The 25000-nt window shown below is 35.4% G+C and overlaps 1 protein-coding gene across 2 annotated transcripts; it reads left to right on the top strand.

The window, feature by feature from the left end:
* Window positions 1-12338: 12338 nt before the first annotated feature.
* On the top strand, window positions 12339-18632 carry LOC145789442 (L10-interacting MYB domain-containing protein-like). 2 transcript variants are annotated; one of them, XM_082865998.1, is made up of 8 exons: window positions 12339-14915; window positions 14994-15120; window positions 15505-15819; window positions 16839-16938; window positions 17674-17745; window positions 17846-17989; window positions 18095-18166; window positions 18251-18632. In XM_082865998.1, the coding sequence occupies exons 1-8, from the start codon at window positions 14640-14642 to the stop codon at window positions 18339-18341; spliced, it is 1197 nt and encodes a 398-aa protein (XP_082722124.1). In that variant the 5' UTR covers window positions 12339-14639; the 3' UTR covers window positions 18342-18632. The 2 variants fall into 2 exon arrangements, with proteins under 2 accessions (XP_082722124.1, XP_082722125.1); XM_082865999.1 differs by having other exon boundaries at window positions 14575-14915; window positions 14989-15120.
* The last annotated feature ends 6368 nt before the right edge of the window (window positions 18633-25000 follow it).

The following is a 25000-nucleotide window of genomic DNA, read 5'->3' as shown; positions in this document are numbered from 1 at the left end:
AAAAAATATCTAAAACAAATATATATATATATATATATATATATATTGAATTATAGGTTGCAATAGCCAAATATATATATATTGAATAACAAGTTGCAATTGCAAAAAAAAAAAAAATAAAAAAAATAAAAAAAATCCGCTGGACATCTAGGTAGACGTCTGAGAGGACGACTGGGTAGACTCAATCTGCTCACTATTTTCATAATCTCATACTTTTCCCAACCAAGCTAATCTCCCTATTAAGGGAGATTACTAAACCCCAGGACTATAAATCCGCCCCTCTCATTTCACCACCAAACATGCTGTGGGTGGGACCCATAGCTTTAGTAGTCCAGTCCGGCCACTCAAACCGGTAAACAAACATGGCCTTAGTCTTCACACAGTTCTCTTTCTCTCTCTCTCTCTTTGTGTGAACAAATCACTCACCACCCGTCCTCATCTCACCATTGCACACAACCACAATTTCCGTCAATTTTCCACTGTCAAACATCACCCACTGCAGCTCACCATTGCCTCACCTCTCATCGACATTTAGGTTATTCTCTGTCCTTCTCTCTTTCTCTCTCTCCCTTTCTCTATTTCCCCATTTCACTCTAGCTCTAGGGGTTATTTCTTTCTTTTTTATGCTGTAGGATTTTGATTTTTGTGTTTCGAGCAAATGGACTTTGATTTTTATTCTAGATTAAGGGTTTTTTGAATTGATTATCGAGTAAATGGGTCCCTTTGCTTAAAATCTATTTTTGAGTATTTTAACTGAAAAGTTTGGTATTGATTCTTTTGCTTTTTTTATATTTATTTATTTATTTATATATATATTTTTTGGGGAGGGGAGGGGGGGTTTAATATGTACAATCTAATAAACCACTTAACCTTGTTTGGGGAAAATTTCTAAATGAGGTTATCTTGGTTGTTTCTTCTACGCATGACGATTGAGGTCTACCTAAAGCTTTGGTGATTACATTAATGGAGGGATAGTTGAAAAGGTAGAAGATATAATTCTTTGTGTTTGTGTGTAACACATGCATTTAGTACTAGTAAACAGAGCCTTTTTTTTTTTCATCTACCAAATAAATAAATAAATTGGATTTAGCAAAAGGCACTAACAAAACAAAAGGCAATAATTATAACCTAATCAACTTCAGTTGATCTATTCAGCAATGGATTAGCTTTCATAATATATCTATGAGAAAATATTGTTGATTTTCAAGAAGTTATCACTCTGTCCTATCACATTACTAACTATGGCAAAATTCAGTCCCTGCTTTGTATTGTAGGCTTTCCTTCTTCATCACTATTTCTTTACTAGCTTTATTTGACTTTTAACTTTTTTACATGGGTTATTATACAACACACCTTAGATATATGCATGAGTAACACTATCACATGACGCATTTACTAATAATTAGTTGGTATGATGTTTAGTAATCTCTATACTTCTCGAAGTTTACTTCAATTTTTCTTCAAACAGATTTTTATGTCTTGGATCTTCTCAGATATGATACTAGTTTACTGTAAAGACTATGCCAACTTAGACTTTTAATTATATTAATCGAGACCTAGGAAAGTTTATGTTGTTGGGTATACCTCCTTATTAGAGTATGAGACCCAATGGCTTATTAAAAGAGTTTAATTTGGTTTAGTATTAGTTATAATCACTGTGTTTGGTTTGAGTTTTCTGGATTAAGTTTTTTAAAAATTAACTTTTTTGGTTTTTGTGTTTTTTTGTTTTTAGTGAATATTTTTTAAATTTTAAACAATTTTTTACTTTTTTAGATGCATCTTACTTAGATGTATCTAAAAAGTAAAAAAATTGTGAAAAAATATTTTAAAAAATTAATAAATACATAAAAATACAAAAAATGTACCGAATTCTTGTATTTTTTTTTTGTATTTTTAGTATTTAGTGAATTTTTAAAAGATTTTTTTTACAATTTTTTTACTTTTTAGGTGTATTTATGTTAGGTGTGTCTAAAAAGTAAAAAAAATGCTTAAAATATTAAAAAAATTCAGTAAAAACAAAAAAATACGGAAAATAAGAAAGTAGAATTTTCTGAAAAGTGTTTTAGAAAACTAGAAACCAAGCAAGGTGAATATATTTTTATATATTATATCTAATTTGTGGAAACCCAATTCAATTTCGTAACAACTAGGATTTTGATAAAACAAGCCCAAGTGTTAACAATATATATATATATATATAAATATTGTTTTGTCTTTTCTCGGCATATTAGAGCAACAGCAGCAGCAAATTGATTTTGGTGAGATAGGCCTTGCGTATGATTTATTCGGTGCTATGCGGCTGGTACAAATTTGTTCCATCTCTTCGCAAGTAGTGCGACTGCTGATTTGCTTAGTTCATTGGTGCTTTGAAACTTTTCAGTGCATCTTTGTTTGGGTGCTTTGGTGAAGTTGATTTGGGTTATTATTTTGGACAACTCTAGTTCTGAAGATTTTGGTTCATCTATTTGGTGAGATCTTTCCTCTTATTTATTTGTAATTATTTGGAATTCACCTAAGGGTGGTTTTGTGAGACCATTCGTGTCTCGTTTGTAATTGTTTGGAAAGTCTTTGGTTGATAGTGGAATCGGATTTTGATTCCGTGGATGTACCTCGCATTGAGGGAACCACGTAAAAATTCTTGTGCTGCTTTTGATTTAATTTTTTCACATTAGTTTTTATTCTCATTGACTGATTTACTTGTGGGGAATCATATATTTTCCCCAACAACTGGTATCAGAGCTTACGGTTTATTTGGGTTTATTTATTTGTGTAAATCAATGGAGGGAAATGTGGGTCGTATGTCTAGCTTCAATGGAAACAATTGGGTAACTTGGAAAACTAAAATGGAGGAGCTATTATTTTGTAAAGATTTGTATGAGCCCATTAAAGGTGATAGTGGCAAACCTGATGATATGAAAGATGATGAATGGAAGAGGCTTAATCGAAAAGCCGTTGGTGTTATCCATTAATAGATTGATGACAGTGTGTTTTATCATGTTGCTACTGAAACTTCAGCACATGATTTATGGAAAAATTAGAAGACCTTTATGATAGGAAATCAGCCACAAATAAAGCTTTGCTGTTTCGTAAGTTGGTAAATTTAAAATATAAAGAGGGCAGCCATACTCCGGAACATCTGAATGAAATAAAGAGTATTATTAACCAACTTGCTTCTATAAAAATTGTTTTTGATGATGAGTTACAGGCTTTGATGGTACTTAGTTCTTTGCCCAAAAGTTGAGAGACTTTGGTTGTGACAGTTAGTAATTCGACGCCCGATGGAGTCGTCACAATGGGCCAAGTCACTAGTAGCTTGTTGAATGAATAAACTAGAAAAAAAAGCAGCGGGTTCCTCTCATTCGGAAGCATTTGTTGTGAGAGGCCGAAGCAAAACAAGGGGGAGGAATAAGACTCCTCGTGGTCGTGATCAAAGCCGTGACAAATCAAGAGATGGTTCTTTTTCAAAGAAAGCCATTGAGTACTATTATTGCCATGAGAATGGCACATGAAGCGAGAATGCCGAAAGCTCAAGAACAATGAGAAAAGGCGTGACAAAAGTGTGGATAAGAAGCAAAAAGACACAACAGCAGTTACTACCAATGATGATCTCATGGTCGTTTGTGAATATGATTGTATCAATTTTGTGGGCCAAAAGAGCAATTGGGTGATTGATTCGGGTGCTTTTTTTCATGTGACTTCTCGAGTTGATTTCTTCACTACCTACACCAAAGGAGATTATGGTTCTGTTAGAATGGGTAATGAAGGTTTGTCCAAGATTATTGGCATGGGTGATGTTTGTTTGGAAATAAATTTGGGTTGCAAGTTGTTGCTTAAAGATGTGAGGCATGTTCCCGACATTCGCCTCAATTTGATCTCTACCGGGAAGCTAGATGATGAAGGCTTCAACAACAAATTTGGCAATGGAATATGGAAGCTCACAAAGGGTTCTTTGGTGGTGGCTAAGTGCAAGGAGACTCATACACTTTATTCGATGCAAGGAAAAAATTGTAAAAGTGTTGTCAATGCACTTGAAGATGATACTTCTACTGAATTGTGGCATAAGCGACTTAGGCACATGAGTGAAAAGGGGTTACAAGTTTTGTTCAAGAAAAAGCTTCTACCTGGTTTGAAAGGTACACATTTCAAAACTTGTGTTCATTGTTTGGCGGGTAAACAATATAGAGTTTCTTTTAATAAAAATGTTGCTTCTGGAAAAGAAAATATTTTGGAGTTGATTCATTCGGACATTTGTGGTCTTTTGAAAGTTAGAATACATAGTGGTGCACTTTATTTTGTTACTTTCATTGATGATTATTCAAGGAAAGTTTGAGCTTTTCTACTAAAACTAAAGATCAAGTTCTAGAAATATTTAAGCATTTTCAGGCCATGGTTGAAAGAGAAACATGGCAGAAATTGAAGTGCATCCGATTAGACAATGGTGGTGAATACATTGGACCATTTGATGAGTATTGTCGTAGCTAAGGTATTCGGCACCAAAAGATAGTTAAGAAGACTCCTCAACAAAATGGCATTGCCGAAAGGATGAACCGCACCATTGTGGAAAGAACAAGGTGTTTACTTTCACAAGCTAAATTGCCAAGATCCTTTTGGGGTGAGTCAATGAAGACAGCGGTTGACGTGATCAATTTGTCTCATTCTTATCCTTTGAATGGTGACGTTCCTGAAAGAGTTTGGACTGGCAAAGATGTATCTTATGAGCACTTAAGAGTGTTTGGTTGCCGAGCTTTTGTACACATTCCAAAAGATAAGAGGTCCAAGCTTGATAGTAAATCAAGACAATGTATTTTTCTTGGCTATGGACGTGATGAATTTGGGTATAAATTATGGGATCCGGTTGACAAGAAAGTCATTCGAAGCCGTGATGTTGTGTTTCTTAAAGACCAAACAATTGAAGACTTTGGGAAAGGTGATCAACCGGAGTCAAAAACTAGTGATCTCATTGACATGGATCCATCTCCTTTATCTTCAGTTGATGATGAAAATGGGGGAGATGTACAGCCACCCATTGAATATCTAGAGGATGATGTTAATCCTAATGAAGTTGAGCCAGAAATTGAGGAAGAGCATTCAACTCAAGAACCGCCACTATAACTTGAGTTGAGGAAATCTACAAGGGACCGGCAACCTTCGAGAAAGTATCCTCTCAATGAGTTTGTGTTGATTTCCGATCAAGGGGAGCCTGAGAGCTACCAAGAAGCAATTGAGCATGCAAAGAAAGATAATTGGAAAAAGGCCATGGAAGAGGAATTGAATTCCTTACTTGAAAATCACACTTATGATTTAGTGAAGTTGCCTAAGGGGAGGAAAATTCTGAAAAATAAGTGGGTTTTCAAATTGAAAAATGATAGTAAGAATCTGAGGTACGAAGCACGTCTTGTTGTGAAAGGCTTTGGGCAAAAGAAAGATATTGACTTTGATGAGATTTTCTCGCCCGTTGTGAAGATGTCTTCTATTCGGGTTGTACTTGGCATGGTCGCAAGTATGAACCTTGAAGTTGAACAACTTGATGTGAAGACCGCATTTCTTCATGGTGACCTTGAAGAAGAAATTTACATGGAGCAACCAGAGGGTTTTGTGGAGAAAGGGAAAGAGAAATTTTTTTGCAAATTAAAGAAAAGTTTGTATGGCCTTAAGCAAGCCCCGCGGCAATGGTACAAAAAATTTGACTCTTTCATGATGAATAATGGTTTTTCTAAAACCACTTCGGATCATTGTGTGTTTGTGAAATATTTTCCGGATGGCAAATTTATTATTCTTTTGCTTTATGTTAATGACATATTAATTGTGGGTCAAGATTCTACCATGATTAACAGTTTGAAATTGGAGTTGAGCAAGTCTTTTGCTATGAAAGATTTCGGACTGGCAAAGCAAATACTTGGTATGAAAATTGTTCGTGATCGCAAAGAGGAGCTGATTTGATTGTCTCAAGAAAACTACATTGAGAAAGTTCTCGAGAGGTTCAATATGGATAAAGCAAAGTTGGTTGGTTGTCCACTTGCGGATCACTTCAAGCTTAGTTCGAATCAATGTCCTACAAGTGAGAAAGACAAGGAAGAGATGCTGAAAGTTCCTTATGCTTCAGCAGTTGGTTCTTTAATGTATGACATGGTATGTACAAGGCCGGCTATTGCTCACGCCGTTGGTGTGGTGAGTCATTTTCTTTCTAATCTGGGTAAAGAATATTGGGCAGCGGTAAAATGGATTCTAAGGTATCTTCGAGGGACTTCAAAGGTATGTTTGTGTTTTGGGGATGGTAAGCCGATGCTTGATGGGTTCACAAATTCTGACATGGCTGGTGATGTTGACTTTAGAAAATCTACTTTGGGATATTTGATGACATTTGCAGGGGGAACTGTGGCATGGAAATCTAAATTACAAAAATGTGTTGCTCTGTCAACTACCGAAGCTGAATTTATTGCCATTACAGAAGCTTGCAAAGAAGAGTTATGGTTGAAGAAATTTCTACAAGAGTTGGGTTTGAAACAAGAAAAATATGTGCTTTATTGTGATAGTTAAAGTACTATTCACTTGAGTAAAAATTCTACTTTTCATTCGAGATCGAAACACATTGATCTGAGATACTATGGGATTCGTGATATGTTAGATTCGAAATTGTTGCAACTCCAAAAGGGTCACACAGATGATAATATTTCGGATATGTTGACTAAAACTTTGTCGATGGGTAAACATTTGAAGTGTCGAACTTTAGTGGGTATGGTTGATATCTCCACCTAAGTTGGTAGGAGGAGAATTGTTGGGTATACCTCCTTATTAGAGTATGGGACCCAATGACTTATTAAAAGAGTTTAATTTGGTTTAGTATTAGTTATAATATATTTTTATATATTATATCTAATTTGTGGAAACCCAATTCAATTTGGTAACAACTAGGGTTTTGATAAAACAAGCCCAAGTGTTAGCAATATATATATTGTTTTGTCTTTTCTCGGCATATTAGAGCAGCAGCAGCAACAAATTGATTTCGGTGAGATAGGCCTTGGGTATGATTTATTCTGTGCTATGCGGCTGCTACAAATTTGTTCCATCTCTTCGCAAGTAGTGTAGCTGTTGATTTGCTTAGTTCATTGGTGCTTTGAAACTTTTCAGTGCATCTTTGTTTGGGTGCTTTGGTAAGTTGATTTGGGTTATTATTTTGGGTCTTCTACAATTCTGGTTCTGAAGATTTTGGTTCATCTATTTGGTGAGGTCTTTTCACTTATTTATTTGTAATTATTTGGAATTCACCTAAGGGTGGTTTTGTGAGACCATTCGTGTCTCGTTTGTAATCGTTTGGAAAGTCTTTGGTTGATAGTGAAATTGGATTTTGATCCCGTGGACGTACCTCACATTGAGGGAACCACATAAAAATTCTTGTTTTGCTTTTGATTTAATTTTTCTGCATTAGTTTTTATTCTCATTGATTGATTTACTTGTGGAGAATCATATATTTTCCGTAACATATGTAATCATAACTTGAACTCAAGTCTAATTTTTTGGTTGGTTGGCTTAGAGAGAGAGGATAAACACCTCTAGTTATCTTTCAAAGAATTGGCATTTTAAATGGTGAAGCTAATATAAATTGCATTTTTTGTAATGAAGACGTGGAAGACTTAAACCATGTGTTGCTCTTTTGTCCTTTTATCTAGAAGGTTTGGTCTCATATTATCAAATGGTGAGGCTTGCAATGGATACTACATGGCTTTGTGAATTGCTTACTACAATGGTGGACTGGTATTAAATTTAAAAAATAGGATAATATAACATGGAAGGCCATTCCTTTGGCTATGCTCTGGTCCATTTGGAAACAGAGGAATAATTGCGTTTTTAAGGGGTCAGAGCCAGATATAGGAGAGTTGTGTGAGACTATTAAATTGAGGATTGCAATGTGGATCAAAGTATCACTACAAGAATTTACACAATTGCCGACCACTTTTGCCGACCAAAAAAATTTTGGTCGCAAAAAAATGACATTTGGCGACCAAATATTAATTAGTCGCGAATGATCATTATTTTTGGCAACCAAATATTATTGGTCGCAGAATGTTATATTTTGGCGACCAAAAAATGAGTTGGTCGCAGAAAGTGGTATGCTTTTGCCGACCAACTACAAATTTGGTCGCGGAAGGTCACATTTTTTTTGGCGACCAAAAATTTGGTCGCCAAAAACTTATTTTCAACAACCAAAAAAAATTAGTCGCCAAATTAGTACTTTTAGCGACTAATATTTTGGTCGCCGTTGATTGAGATTTGGCGACTAAAAATATTTGTCGGCGAAGGTTTTTTTTTTTGCGACTACTATGGTCTTTTGGTCGCCAAAAATTATTTTTTTCTTTGGCGACCAAAAATTTGGTCGCCAAAAACTTATTTTCAGCGACCAAAAAAATTAGTCGCCAAATTAATACATTTAGCGACAAATATTTTAGTCGCCGTTGATTGAGATTTGGCGACTAAAAAGATTTGTCGGCGAAGGTACCTTTTCTGCGACTAATATTTTCGTCGCCAAATATTAATGAAATTTTTTTACTTTTGATCTTTGCCGACCAAAAATGTGGTCGGCAAAATACTTATTTTTAGGGACCAAAAAACATTTTGTCGGCAATAAAGTTAAACAATTTCAAAAACACAGATTCATGTTTTTGGTGGGAATACACTCTTACATTACCGCCCAATTTATTTTCTATCAATATGTACATAGACCCAAATAAGTTCAGTCTCTTGCTCTCTCTGTTTCTCCACTACTACAAAAATAGTTAAAGATCACACTTTGACAAAAAAAAAGATCTCATTTTTATTGGAAGTGTGATTAAAAAAATTAGATTGATATTTTAATCACACTTAATTTGATTGAGTGTGATAATATTTATTTTTTATGTCACCTTTCAATTAAGTGTGATTATATATATATATATATATATATATATAATCACACCTTCTAATTAAAGTGTGATTATATATACACTACTACTTTTTAATCACAATTTTTAAACAAGTGTGATTATATATATATTTTTTAATCACACATTCTAATTAAAGTGTGATTATTTATATATTTTTTAATCACACCTTCTAATTAAAGTGTGATTATATATACACTACTACTTTTTAATCATACTTTTTAAATAGGTGTGATTATATATATATTTTTTACCCACGCATTCTAATTAAAGTGTGATTATTTATATATTTTTTAATCACACATTCTAATTAAAGTGTGATTATATATACACTACTACTTTTTAATCACACTTTTTAAATAAGTGTGATTATATATATATATATATATATTTTAATCACACATTTTAATTAAAGTGTGATTATATGTACATTACTATTTTTTCATCACACTTTTTAAATAAGTGTAATTATATATATATATATATATATATTTAATCACACTCCCTAAATAGGTGTGATTGTATAAAATATTTCAATTTGATTTTTATATAAAATATACAATTCCCAAATCCGCGCCTCTATTCTACCCATGAATGATAGAGACAACTTACTACTAGAAAAGGAGACTTTAGACACGGAACTTTTTCACCCATTTTTTCATCTTCCTATCTCTCTGTCTCTGTCTCTCTTCTCTCTCTGTCTCTCTGTCTCTCATCACTCTTCTCTGTCTGTCTGTCTGTCTCTTTCTCTCTGTGTCTCTGTCTCTCTTATTTTTCTCTCTCTCACTCATCACTCTTCTCTGTCTGTCTGTCTATCTATCTCTCTCTCTATTTTTCTCTTTGTGTCTCTCGTCCATCTCTCTTCTGCCTATTTCTCTCATCTCTCTTCTCTCTTTGTCTCTCTTCTCTTTATCTCTCTCGCTCATCTCTCTCTGTCTCTCTCTCGTTTATCTCTTCTCGCTCTTTTTTTCTCTCCTCTATTTGTCTATATCTTTTCACCCGTTTTTTCATCTTCCTCTCTCTCTCTTCTCTTTCTCTCTCTTACTCATCACTCTTTTCTTTCTGTCTATCTGTCTCTCTCTCTCTCTCTGTGTCTCTCACTCATCTATCTCTTCTCTCATCTCTTTTCTCTCCCTGTCTCTTCGCTCATCTCTCTCCTTTCTATCTCTCTCATCTCTCTTTGTCTCTCTCGCTCATCTCTCTTCTCTCTATCTCTCTCTCTCCCTCTCATTTATCCCTCTTCTCTCTATGTCTCTCTCGCTCATCTCTCTTCTCTCTATCTCTCTTTCTGTCTCTCTCGTTCATCTCTCTTCTCTCTTTGTCTCTTTTTCTGTCTCTCACTCTCTATCTCTTTATCTTTTTGTCCTTCTCTCTCTCTCTTCTCTTTCTCTCTCTCTCTCTCCCACTATGTTGGCGTTGCTCACTCTTTCCATTCCGTCTTCTCTATTTACTGAGCTCCCTCTCGATTTATCTATCCACTACAAGAAAATGCACTTTTAGCAACCACTTTGTCTCTCTCTCGTTCATCACTCTGTCTCTCTCTCTCTCTTCTCTATCTGTCTCTCACTCATCTCTCTCTCTCTCTCTTTCACCACCCATCTCCTTTACCACCTTCACCACTACTGCAAACGCCATTCTACTACCACCATTACTACCACTGTCGCCACTTCACCTCTACGACTACCACCTCACTGTTGGTGTCTCTCTCTCTCTCTCTCTCTCTCTCTCCTAAACACCCACTGCACCAGCTGGGCTCATCCTCCTTCTCCTCCACTGGTGCCTCCGCCAGATCCGAAAGATCGTCGAGATCTGAATCAAATTTGAGTCATCGTCTCGATTCCTGATCTCTCTCAAGCTTCTCTCTACCACACCCCTCGAAACAAGCTAAACCCTAACCTAACCGCTCAATCTCGACCCTCAATTGAAGTCCTCTCACCCCCTCTCGAGCCCCAAATTGCCATGGAATCAACCAAACGCGCTTGCATTGTCGGAGTCGCGTTCAATTGCTACTTCAAACAGATCTCTCAGAAGTGTTTTTGAAAATCTTCATCTTCTTCATCTTCATCATCAGCTAGAGTTTCCTGGTTTTTGAGCTCTTCGAAGATGTCAATGGCGTCGCAAGAGCATCTGGACAAGATGCAGCTTCGCCAAAACTACTATAACCTTTGGCACATCGATCTGTCTTTCACTCATCTTTCTCTCTCACCACCCATCTCCTCTACCACCTTCACCACTACTGTAAATGTCATTCCACTACCACCACTGTTGCCACTCCACCTCTATAACTACCATTATTACCACCATCGCTACCGCTCCACTACCACCACCACTACTATTGCCACTACTACTACTACCATTACCTCTCCTCCACCACCGCCACGCCATCTCCTCTACCACTATCACAACTTCACCACTAATTTCCTTCACCATCAGCACCACCACCACCACCACCATTACCTCTTATCTACCACCTTCATTACTGTTGCCGCTCCCTCTCTTCCACCATAGAAAATTAGTTCCTAATTCTTGGTAACCAAAAAAAATGGGCCGCGAGAAAATGTTTTTAATTGACCACAAAAAATTAACTTTATTTTAATAGAAAATATTTTTCATTAAAATATTACCCCAATTTCTACCAAATAAAAATAATAATAATTTTTTTCATTAAAATAAAAATGAAACAAATAAATTTTCAACCTTAGTAACTAAAAAAAAAAATCAAAAATAAAAAAAAAATGAAATTTTTTTTTAAAAAAATATGAACTACAAAAAAAAAAAAAAAAACGAAATTAATAAAACCACGTCACACCGCCTCTCCCCTTCTTTTCTTCTTTTCTTTTCGTTTCCCCCTCTTTCTATCTAAATTCCCCCCCTCCTTTTGTTTCTCACTAACTCAAAAAACTCCCTTAAACAAAAAAATCCCCAATTTCATCTCTCTCCCTCTCACTCTCACTCTCACTCTCACGTTTGCGAGCAGCGGCAGCGGCAGCAGTAGCAAGGGGGGACGATGGCGAGCAGTGAGCGACGACGGTGAGCATCGAGTGACGATAGCTAGCAGCGGCAGCGGTGGTGTGGCGTCTCAGATACCTTTGCCGATTCAACCCGTCCCTCCGATTGAGCTATTAGGGTTTTGCCCCAAAACGAAAAGCTGGCAACGCCGACTGAGGTAAACCTCTCTCTCTCTCTCTCTCTCTCTCTCTCTCACACACACACACACACACACACACACACACAAACACACACACATTTCAATCCAACATATATGTATATGCACATAAGTAATTGAGGCTTAGTTATGAACATTTGTGTTAATGCAGAGCCTAGAAAGCTTGAGAAAATTGCATAATAATAGATGAAGATTCAATTTTTTTATTTTTTATTTTTCTGTTTGTTGATTGACTTTGTACTCTCTTTTTTCCCCAGAATTATTATTGCTTTTGGTGATGAAGCACGGGTCGTTCCAGGACAATTCTTCAGTAACAATTTCATTTTTTTTTTGTTCCTACTTAGTTTTTGGGCATTTCTGTGACCATGTAGATTTATTTGTGTTTAATTTCTTCATTTAATTGGGTTGTTGATGAGGTTCTGTTTGTTAATTTCTTAGCTCATGTAAATATTATTATGCAATCCAAGAGTGACTTTCTCTGGCTACAGCATTCCTAATCCTGCAGATGCTCGAGTAAACATAAGAAGGTGTATACTTAAGAAATCTAAGGTATGAAAATGTATACTTAATTGAGTGTAGTTTAAGTGAGTTCTGTATATTATTTTTAAGTGAGTTCTGTATAAAAATGAGTTTAAGTGAGTTCTGTATGAAAATGTATATTTCTTAAAGATCTTTAAGAAATATTATTTTTCAATCATTTAAGAAGGGTCCTTTTTCGATTCAATTGCATTGGACTATTTTGAGGTTCAATATGTTCTCTGGCTAATTTGTTATTCTCCATGGCGAGTGTACAATCATAGTGGAATTGCATAGAATGAAGGCAATGTCTCCCTGGCTTCATTATGTGTAGTTTGTGTGTTTATATATTTAATGTCGTAACATATAATTCTATTGAAGAGTGTTTCTTAGATTTTTAGACTGCATCTTGTTTATATATTTTGTGATTCCTACTTTTGTTGTGTTGCAGTAAATGTTATTGGATAATGTTGACCTGGGAATAAATGTTTCAGGAGGGTCATTTAAGTGAAATGCTAGATTTATTGCTGAGAAGATGTAAGACAATAAGTGAAATGCTAGATTTAGGTTTTTTGGTTTTTGTTTGATACCAAGCCAAACCAAACCTTAAGTCCCATCAAATGGAGTCGGCTTGGTTTTGCTTGATAAAACTTAAAATTTCTGGTGCTAAGTAATGAATTTATAAATTTAAAATTTTTATGAGAAATATACCAAGTAATCTTCACAGTTGCAGGCTGTGTTGGTTCAATTCATGGTTTCTATTTTCAGAGAAGTGGCTCCTGGTGTCATCTATATCGAGGGCAGAAGGAAATTGTATAGCTTTACTTTAAAAGAGGGTTATAACTTGTAATTAATTATGATCAAGTCTATTTTTTCTGCTTGTTTTGGCTTTTGTCTGTGGCTTTGAGCTTCTTCAACCGGTTATATTCTAGCTTCGTATGCTCAATTCCTTTGGGATGCAGCAGAGGAAGAGGTAGAGGAAGGGCACTGTGGAATGGACAACAGCAGTATGACATCACCAAAGTTTCTTATTACTGCTGTGGCAGATGCTGATGTTACTGTTCGGCATTCTATATTTTCCTCTCTGCATGAAAATGGAGGATTTGATGATTTCTTGGCACAGGCTGATAGTTTGAGTGCTATTTTTGCTGCATTAATGATGAGGTATGATTTCACTTAAATTTTAATTTTTAGGTAGTCGGTAAGGCTGATGAGATATGGATCTTATTTTCTTTCATGTCTTTTTTGTTAGGTTTGTGTTTATGGAGTTTAGTAGTCTTCAGATTTGTCTTACTTGCCAGTTCCAAATTCTGTACTCTATTCTTGTTATATTAGGTTGGTTTGTGTAATATTTGTGTGTTCACTAGCCACTTCCAAATTCCATACCCTATTCTTGTAATATGAGGTTGGTTTGTGTAATATTTCTGTCTTCTTACAATTTAATAAAGAATAATGTACTTTTGAGTAGATGTAATACCTAAGGCAATCTAGGAGTGATTCCTATGATATTTTCGCTTTTCTTGCCCTCCACTCCCTAGTCTTCTGCTTTTTAGGTCTTTAAATTTGGATGGCAAGCCTTGTTAACCTCCTTATTTTCATGATATTGTTATGATGGCAAAAGTTTCTCTTTTCTGGCCTAATTAAATTGCCAAATCCTCACCCTGTTTATAGACCGCTGCAAGTCCAAAAAATCCATCCTTCACTACCGTTAATGGAGACAATGAGAAGTAGAGAAAGAAGAATAAGGGTTTGTCTTTTTATCACTACCGTTAATGGAGTTAGTGTTGCAATTTAGTCGAAAATCACATGAGGGGACATGTGACTATTTTGAGAAGAAAAGGGAGTAAAAGTACACTAGGCCGCTGCCACAAGTGATAAAATGGATTTTGCCCTATATATATATATATATATATTATGAGACAAAGAACAACCTCATGAATGAATAATTAATCATCTACACGTCTTTTATTTATCTAGGTGAAGGAAAGGAGGCCCAGGCTCCCAGTTTCAGCAACTGTACAAGGACATATTGGACACTACCCATGGACCATTATCTTATTGACTTATTACTGGACCAGGTGCTAAGAGGGAATAAAATTGGGCATGCATTCATAACTCAGGCTTGGAATGAAATGGTGAAGTCATTCAATTCAAAATTTGGATCTCACTATGACAAAGAGGTCTTGAAAAGTCGCTATAAACATTTGAGGGAGCAATATAATGCCTTAAAGATTCTTCTTGATCACAATGGGTTTTCTTGGGATGAAACTCAAGAAATGGTTACTGCTGAAGAGTATGTTTGGGACTCTTATACCAAGGTGAACCACCATTCACATGCTTCTTGTTATTGAGTTGTGTTTTGTTTGATAGTTCATTGCTTATGTTTTACAGTGCAGGCATATCCTGATGCTCAATTGTATAAATTTAAAACTATCCCAAGCTTCAACAAATTATGTGTCATATATGGCGAGGAAGGTTCTAATGGAAAACCTAGCAATATGGCTCACAGTGAAGACCTCGATGGTATAGATCCAGTTTTGATGGTTGTTAATTGGCATCTTGTTATTCTCTGATACTGAACATATTGCTTATATCATCTGAATTATTAACAAATCTCACAAAAGGCATTTTTTTTGCGGGGTTCAGGAAAAAGAATGAAATGTTGCCATAGTTTTTCCATACTTCTCAAACACTAGCTCCTCAACCACATCTAATGCTGAATTACCAATTTTTTCACTAAGTTGAAAATCTATTGGCTAAAGCTAAATGAAGCTAATTCATGTACCTTTAGCTTGTATGATTGGCAGTAGGTGCATGCCTGCAATCATTGTGAATTAAATTGATCTATCATTGTATTTTCATATCAGAGTCTCTGATTTAAAAAGAAAGGACATTTTTGTAATGCAGATAGTGATTGTTCAAGGACAGATTGGACACCTTCAATGGACCGCTGTCTCATTGACCTTCTGTTAAAGCAAGTGCATAAAGGGCAAATCATTAATCACATATTCGATGAACAAGTATGGATAGATATTGTGGCAGCATTCAATGATAGATTTGGATCACAGCATGACAAATTTGTTTTGAAGGGTCAGTATAAAAGTTTGAAGAAGTTATATCATGATATGAAGGATCTGTTTGAACTGGGTGAATTTTCTTGGGATGAATCAAGGCAAATGGTCACGGGACCTGATGATGTTTGGGATGCTTATACCAAGGTGAATTGCTTATTCCTTTGGGTCTTACTCTTACATGTGAGTTCCAATTGGTAGTGGCTTACATATGTTGTTTATAGGAGAACCCAGATGGAACATCATTCAGAACAAAAACATTTATACTTTGTGAAGTTGCATTATACTTATTCATTCAGAACCCAGATGGAACATCATTCAGAACAAAAACATCATTCAGAACAAAAACATTTATACTTATTCATTATCAACCTATGTCTGTGAAGTTGCATTAATCATATCATATCATAGAGAAAATAAAGTTTTACCTATTTTCTGTGCACTTAGAAGTGCTTGCTCCATAGATCATATATTTTATTCAGTCTAAAAGGAATGGTGTAGTGATTCTGTCAAACTTTGAAAAAGGTCACGTGACATGTTTTTTGGTCCATGGTAATTTTGATTTCTTTGAGAGAAGCTTCAAAGCATCAATGGACACCCATGTATTTAGTTCTTTGAGTGGACAGTGGAGTCCATGTGAATGAATCTAATTTCTTGACAGATATGGAGAAACCAATTCAGTAATCAATTGGTTCATAAAACCATTGATGCTGTCTTTCTCCCTTGATGATATCATCACGAAGATGAAGATGTATTGGCTAAAAGCTACTCAAAGGTCCTAAAAAGAATGGTACACTTTATAAAGTGACTGGTCATTGCTTAATTTACGCCTATACTAAAGTGATCACTTCAAAGTATCGACATAAAAAATGTGAAGAAAATTTTATAATATAACTTTGAAATTAATTCATATTGATATGGCATTGGCGGTAGGTTGGGTTTTGAGAAATGACATATAATAATTCATGACATATAGTAGTTCACGTCATTATAAATAAATTGATTTCTAATTTCACAAGTACTGCCATATCAATGTATTGCATTTTTTTCCTTTGCTATCAATGTATTTTAAACTACTGTGTATGGCTTTTAAAAAAAATGCAATACTTTCAATTTTATTGCTTCTGAAATCTATATTTAGTTGTATTTGTTCATCTGAATGCAGGTGACCAGATGGTTTTCTTCCACCTGAATGTAATCGAAGTAATCGGGGTGTTGATGACATTCAAACCATTTCTTGCTTAATGATGAAGCTTTACTGCAAAACCAGGTTGGGTAAATGTCCTCAAAATGATTGTTTCAAGATGCAATACATTGTTGCATTCAATGCAAGGGTAGTAACCAACCAAATACTTCGATTATTTGATTAAAATCCTATTAATGTACCTGCAAATATACTCATTTGTTGTTGTTGATGAAAAACTGTTAGCATACTACAGCATACGGATGAGATCTTTGTTATAGGAAGCATAGCATTGTTTGTTATTAGTAAGGAAAAAGTGTTACTATGTTTCCAAAAGAGTTTTGTGGTGGTGTTAATTTTACTGTTGTTTCCAAAATAAATGTGGATGAGTACAGATTGTTGCCTTCAAACATTACTGTTTTCACCCTTGATTTCTCAAGGTCTGGACTATCTGGAGGAGAGCATGTCACATTAGGGTGGAATGAAGTAAATGGCTGAGCAATTTAAATATTTCCTATTTTATAAAACAGTGTCTGTGTGAATGGAGTGTATGATGTCAGATGATCAAATGAGTTGCTCCAGTCAAATACATTCTTTGAGGATTGAAATTGCTGATGTATAATTTAAACCCTATTATTAACTAACAAGTTGTCTGTATTCAAATACACTAACAAGTTGTCTGTATTGAAATTTATTTTTCCAACCGCTTCATGTGGAAAACATTTTCTCCAATTTTGAGAACTCTAGCCCACTTGCTCTGATCTTTTTTGTTTTCTAATTTTCTGTTTACTTACAGTATTTTTCTTTCTTATTTCTTTCCAGCAATTTGAGGTGGAATAAGTTGCAAGATGTCATTCCTCCTGAAATAGGTGAACTAAAGAGTCTAACCCATCTGTGAGTAATTTCATCATCTTTGAGGGTATTAGTTTTGTTGGAATTTTCTCATATTATTTATTCTATATACTATTAATGTGTTATAATGAATCTTCTGCAGATACTTGAGTTTCAATAATTTCAAAGGGGAAATCCCCAAAGAATTAGCTAATCTTCCTCTGCTACGTTACCTCTTTCTACATGAAAATCGTTTTATTGGGCGAATTCCACCAGAATTGGGCACTCTGCAACAACTCGGACATTTGTAAATTTCATGTTCTATTCCCTACAGTATTTGTATGCTTTACTATTTGTATCTCATTGCAGATAATCTCTCTGTGATAACATCTTAAGCTTGCTTTCATTGCAGGTACATGGATCATAATCAATTTACTGGGAGAATCCCGGATGCATTCTATAAGCACACTTTCTTGAAAGAAATGTGAGTTTCTGTCTTCAATCAGTACAAGCAAATTGCAATTACCCAACACTAGGTGAAATGCTAATTGATTAAATGTTGTCACAGGTATATTGAAGGAAATGCTTTCCGGCCAGGTGTGAACCCTATTGGCGTCCACAATGTCCTCGAAGTTTTTGACACAGAGTTCTTGTTTTAGTCAAAGCTTCCACATATTATTTACTCGTAGAATTGTTTCTTTTTGTTCTTGCTAAAACTAGGGTGTTTCAGTTTGAATTGGAATGTAGTTCTATAAATAGGATGTATATAATGTACACTAGTGTTTTGCGAAATTTAAGAAATTTTGGAAGTAGGTTGTTTGACAGTTTAGAAAGGTGTTGTTGGATTCTTTGGTTGTCATTATTTTGTGTGAACAATGTCTGGTGGAACACCATGGTGGGGATGTCTGGTTGTTTGACAGAAATTGAATAAATCGAATGTTAATGAATTATGTATTGTGTCGAATGTTAATGATTCAGTTAATTTGAATGATGCTTTAAGATTATAGGTTTATTATGGATTGAATAAATTATTAGGAATTACAAGTGTATTGTTTTCCTGCTTTGGCGACCAATTATTAGTCGCAACAAATAAATAATTTTTTTTCGCAAAAAATGACAATTGCCGACCAAGAGTTTTGGTCGCAAAAAATACATCTATTGCCGACCAAAATAACTCTTGGTCGTGGAAACTCACTTTTGCCGACCAAAAGTTTTGGTCGCGAAAAGTAACAAATGGCGACGAAAACCTTTTTTGGTCGTGGAATGTCACAATTGGCAACCCTCCTTTTTGGTCGCGGAATGTCACGATTGGCGACCAAAATTTTTGGTCGCGGAATGTCACAATTGGCGACCAAACTTTTTGGTCGTTGAATGTGATAATTGGCGATCAAACTTTTTGGTCGGGAAAATATCACTTTTCGCGACCAAAGTGTTTTAGCGACTAAATGAATTAGTCGCGGTAATGATATATTTCGCGACCAAAAATTTAGTCGGCAAATCCGACTTTTGCCGACCAACCAAAATTTTGGTCGCGAATTACTTTTGCCGACCCTCAATTGGCGACCAAAGTAGCGACCAAAAAATTTGGTCGCAGATAACTTTTGCCGACCAAAAATAGACTTTTAGCGACCAATTTTTTTGTTGTCAAAAGTGTTAATTCTTGTAGTGTATCTTGCCCCCTCCTTGGGTTTTTTAGTTAATGATATTATTTTCAACTTGCAACAAGTCAAAGTTTGCATTAGGGGGATTGGTTAGCAGGCTTGAGGCAGAGTATTTAGGTTGGTGATTTTGCTTTAGGTTTTTGCTGGCATTACTTGTTTTTTCTATACAACCTTTTGTACCATTTCCTAATTCCATGCTTCCGTACCCATTTAGGCTTTAGTTACTTTAAACTCTATGTCAATCAATTCTACACTTATATAATCTCATATTAAACAATCTGAATTTTTTTGTATGGCTGGGATTATTTGTCTTATTGTTGGTTGAATATGAACTATTAGATTGAAGGTTTACCTTAAGGATTAAACTAAGATTAGTAAGGGACCTATTTATACATCTTGTGGGATTATTTTAAAGGGAAAAAACTCAACTTTTCCGAATCTTGCAGTTCTCTTCATTTTTGTTGGGGAAATTTGGGTTGTCTTGAATCTTCCTTTGGAAGTGTAGATTTTTTTTTATTTGCAATTTTTTTTTTTTTTTTTTTTGGGGGGGGGGGGGGGGGGGGGGGATGGGAGGGGAGTAAAAATTTGGGTAAGAGTTGACAAAAGAATAAATAAAAAGACGAAACCACAGGTTTGTAATGTGGCAAGGATGAGCACTAGTGTTTAACTAATGTAGTCAACCTTAATGTTCTTTGACTTGTGTACCCGTTTATTACACAGTTTCAGCAGATGCTATATACATGAATAGTTCTATTTCTAAAGATGACACAACCCCTATTATGGTAGTGATACCTGGTTTAACAAGTGATTCTACTTCTTCGTAAGTAGTTCTATCGCCGTTAAACCTATTTCTATACATGTCCTCAAGTCTCCTGATGTTGCTATGGTGTTTTGAGGAATTTAAATTTCAGTATGTTATTTTCTTATGTCTTGCTTTTGTTAACTTGGTCTTTATTATGGGTTGGCTTTTTGTGTATGAACAATAATGAGAATAAGAAATAGATGAAGCAAAAGAATGACGAAAAAAAAGGAACTAGAATATTAGTGAGAACTAGGCTATTTTTATAGGGTGCTGGAGTTGTAATTTTGGATCAATTAAGTATTGATTGAAAGCATACATATCAAACAGTTTTAATGGCGATTATTCTTAATGCAGCAGTGCACAACATTAACTGACAAAATATGGTTCACGTATTGGCATCAAATAAAAGAGTAGAGGCTTTATGTTATTTGATTATTTTATTTGAACCGCTTAATTGTAGGCATTTATAATGAGTGACCCAGCTGAGCAGTTCACTAGATAGGGCTCTTGCCAGATTCATCAGTATAGATAGGCATCACAAGAGTATTATTGAATAATTGATGGGGCATTTTTATTCTAGTTTCATCTTTCAAGTGCATGCCTCTCCTTCCAACTCTAAACAATCTTTCTAAATCTCCCACAAGGCCTTAATAATTGGTCTTTTGAGAATTTCTTCTAACCAATCCTGAAACATAATCAAGGAAACCTCTTTTTTTCTTTTTCCTTTTTCAAGTATAAAAATTTTTCAAAGAAGTTTCTTGCTAGTTATTTCTCAAAGTCCAATATGTTCTTTTTTTTTTTTAGTTTAATGGGTATTCTATAAGTATCTTCTGAATATGCCAAGTTTTCCAGAGCTTCACTTTAAGCTTCGTTTTACTAATCCTAAATGAAAAAGGTAAAATATATGAATTCTTTATTTAAATTTTGTACTGATATTTCTTAATTTTTTTCTATAAGGTTGATCCTGATGAGGTAAATGCTCTAGCTCAATTGATGACATGGAAGACTGCTATAGCAGACGTTCCTTGTGGTGGACCTAAGGGTGGAATTAGATGCATGCCAAAGGAGTTAAGCAATAGTGAATTGGAACGTCTCACTCGAGTCTACACTCAAAAGATTCATGATCTAATTAGGGTTAATAGGGATGTCCCTGCCGCGGACGTAGGGACTAATGCATAGACAATGGCTTGGATTTTGGATGAACACTCAAAGTTTCATGGTCATTCCCTAGCTATTGTTATTGGAAAGCCCATAGTAAGTGAAAAATCTAGAAATCCCCTAGATATATATTGATTTGTAATTATGTATCAATTTTAAGCAGTAGATAACAATCTCAATCAAACAATCAAGACAAATCGACACTACGATTTCAACGTGGAAAAACCAATATTAGAGTGCCTCCAATTGTGATAAAAAAAATGACGGGCCAAAGCCACAAAACAATCTACTAAGAAGACAAAAGGAATTACACAAATGTATTATCAATTACTTAGCGAATCTACGCCCGAATTGAATCGACCCCTATATGCCTCTTCTACCACAGTCTTCACCTCAGAATTGTCTTACCCAACGTTGAGTCCACAACGCCGATGTTGATTCATGACGATGAGCCACTTCAGAGTCCACCAAAGCTTCAGGCTCGAATTCCCCAGAATCCACTGAAGAACAACTGTCTCTTTTGTATAGAATAAACAAACAATCCTTTGATGTATACTTCTTAAACCATGAGTTGAATACTCAATTAAACATCAAAGAAAACTAGCAAAATAATCCCAGATATAAACTATAATATCCAAGGAGAAGATCTGCAAGCGTAACCCTAAAATCTGACTGAAACACATATTTATAGCAAACTGTTCCGCGATCTCCGCTCGAGCGCAGGAATGGCCACTTAAGCGTAAAATCTCAACTTTCAGTACTTTGGCAAACAGGTCAAATTTCTGGAACCAAACATTCTCCGCTCGAGCACACAAATGGCCGCTCGAGCGGACAAGCAACTTCGAATGCATTTTTGCATTTTGCTTCGAGGGCGCTACCCCTCAACCCCACCGCAACGCTGCCCCGGACCCACCAAGGGGCACTGCCCCCTAGACCCCCGCGAGATGACCTGGAAGTTTGATCCCCGACATAGTCAGCGAAGTGACAAATATGAAAGAATTATCTTCTGAAGCTTCTCTGCAAGGAAAAATTCAGGTTGGATTCACATCTAAATACTCATAGCCTCACTAAAATAAAAGAGCGAATAAAATTATAAATGAAAGGAATTTTGTCAAATGGGATTGCCAAAAATAAAAACCTAACAGTAAATATTGAATAAAAAAATTCGAGGACATGTTTCTTGCTTCGAAATAATATTTATTATTTAAATAGAAAGTAATTTCTATCACACTCTCACAAGAACCTTACAAATTTTAACTTTGCATTTTAGGATCTTGGTGGGTCTCTAGGGAAGGAGGTTGCAACTGGACGTGCTGTTATTTATGCCACAAAAGTGTCACTCTTTGTGTAGCGATCCCGGTTTTGACCCGTCTCTTGTGGTGTTTCGAGCTCGGGTTGGTATGGTTTTGAACGGTGTTACGTATCTTAGTTTCCCTTGTATTCCCCTTATTTTTGGTTATCAGGTTATAGTGGTGTGTTTGGAATTGGTGATGTCTCCAAACCTTTAGATACGAATCCAACTCGAATTATGCCTTGCAGAGTTGTATCAGAAGTTAATTCTTTCATATTTTTCCACTTCGCTGAGTTCGCGGGGGTCGAGGGGGTAGTGCCCCTTGGTGGGTTCGAGGGCAGCGCCCTGGCAGGGCCGAGGGGCAGCGCTCCTGAAGCAAAAATGCAAAATGCATTCGAAGTTGCTTGAGCCGCACATGCGAAAAATAGGAGAGGGCTAGTTTGGCTACTGCAATAAATGCAGGTGCGGGAGAAGCGTCGCACGTGCGGTGGTAGGTGAGTCCGAAATTTTGGTCTTTTCTTCTCTTTAGGCTGAGTGTATCTCACTCTTGTTAGGTCTCTCTTTCTCTGAAAACCCTTTACTCTCCCTTATCTCTACATTTCCCTACGCCAAATTGGATCAAAACCTTGATTTCTCAAGATCCATTAGAGTTCTATCATAGTTTCTTCATCAAAGTTGGTTAACTTCTCGAGGGCTTCGTTGTGTGCAGTGAAGATTGAGTTTCGACACCGTTGATTTTGGGAGTTTCATCTCATTTCTTCTTCAAAACTTGAGGTAGGGATTTTCATAGAGTTATGTATATATATATTTGCAAGATCTAAATGATTTTCGAAATCATTATTCAATAGCTTTGAAAATTGATTGTTGATTCAAGAAGTTGAGCGATTTTGAAAGTGGGTTCGTCTTTTGTTCTTTTAAAATGATCTTATGGGTTTTGATCTTCGTTGATTGAAAAAAAGATGATTTTGGAAAGTTTTCTTTCAAAAGATTTGAGTTGTACAGTTTTGGTGAGAAAATCTAGAAATTGTGGATTTTTAAAAGAGATTGAAAATCTGTAAATGACATTGTTATATTTATTTTGTGTGTCAAAATAAATGGATGTTTGAAAAATTTCTTATTTATATTTATAAAAATGATGAATTTCCTGGAATATGAGAATTGTTGTTCATTTTGGAAACTATTGTTCAAAACATTGAAATAGTCTTGAAATGACTAATTGTTGAGGATACTTGAGAAGAAGGAATTGTGTTATTCCTTGGATGATGAATTGGAATAAGAATATTTATATTCGTCTTGTGAAATTGGCATATTAATTCATTTGATTACATTAAACTTTGAAAGTCGATTTGAAAACTTGCATTGAGAAAAGAATGTTGAGAAACAAGTTTTCATAGAATGATTTTGGGGTAAAGTCTTGATAGGTGGTGTAGATGATATTGACTAAGTTGGCTTGAGAGTCCGGGGTGAAAGACCGAAAACCCACGCAGATAGGTGTTGAGCATTCCGGTTAATACTGGTAAAAATGACAATTTGGTAGTACTCGTATAGTCTACTTGCAAACACCAACCTAGGGATTACCAGAGCTGTATTTACCGCCCCTTGAATTAAATTGTTAAGTTTTGAACAATGGACATTTCATGGCATCATTGAGCATGATGCTTTTCAAAAGATGAAGATGTGATTTATTTACAAAAAGACATAGCATGGCATGTGCATTCATCTCTTAAGACTTGAACAAAATGTATATATTTTGTTAAGAATTTGCTAGTGGACTTTATGCTCACCCTACGAGATTTTTGTGCAGGAAAAGATATGGTGATTCCGCCTAACTAAAGGCGAAGAAATATGTGTTGAGAGCACAAGGCTCTCATTTTGTTGTAACTCTGTTTGTAAGCTAAGGGTCGTATTTGTGTGGGTTTGAATAACCATTTTGTGTAACCAGACCTAAGCCTTGGAAACTTGTAAACCCTTGAGGGTATCTATTTGTTTATGTTATTTTGATTTGAAGTGAATGTATTATCGCCTGAAGACTATTTGTATCATGTAATGCAAGTGTGAGGATTTATTTTCAGATTTACTTTAAAGAACCATGGTTATCGTATCATCATTGCGGTATAAAAATTAAGGTATTACACTTTGAATATGGAAAATCAATCAAGGATTTGACATTTTCCATACAGGCATTTTTGTCATGGATTTTGTTAACTTGTGCCCTTAAGGCACATTTTAAGAAGTTTGAAAACGTTGAACATTTTGTATGAAAGTCCGTGCATTGAAGAATGTAGAATCTTTTTAAGTTTTTTTAACATGTGCCTTAAGGATTCGTGTTAACATGACCCTTTTGTCATTGATACTTCAGTGTCAATTTATGATCAAAACTATTTTCTAAGTTAAATTATTAAAGAA

The sequence above is a fragment of the Camellia sinensis genome, chromosome 4, assembly GCF_055761805.1.
Source record: "Camellia sinensis isolate YWXY chromosome 4, ASM5576180v1, whole genome shotgun sequence".
In the NCBI taxonomy this organism is placed as follows: Eukaryota; Viridiplantae; Streptophyta; class Magnoliopsida; order Ericales; family Theaceae; genus Camellia; species Camellia sinensis.
Note: the sequence above shows the minus strand (reverse complement) of the source record. Positions and strands in the feature narration are given on the sequence as shown.

Coding starts and splice junctions, on each gene's coding strand:
- LOC145789442 (XM_082865998.1), top strand. CDS start 14,640: ATGGACCATTATCTTATTGACTTATTACTGGACCAGGTGCTAAGAGGG. Junction 14,916..14,993: donor TTTGGGACTCTTATACCAAG/GTGAACCACCAT, acceptor TTTACAGTGCAG/GCATATCCTGATGCTCAATT. Junction 17,746..17,845: donor CTAAAGAGTCTAACCCATCT/GTGAGTAATTTC, acceptor AATCTTCTGCAG/ATACTTGAGTTTCAATAATT.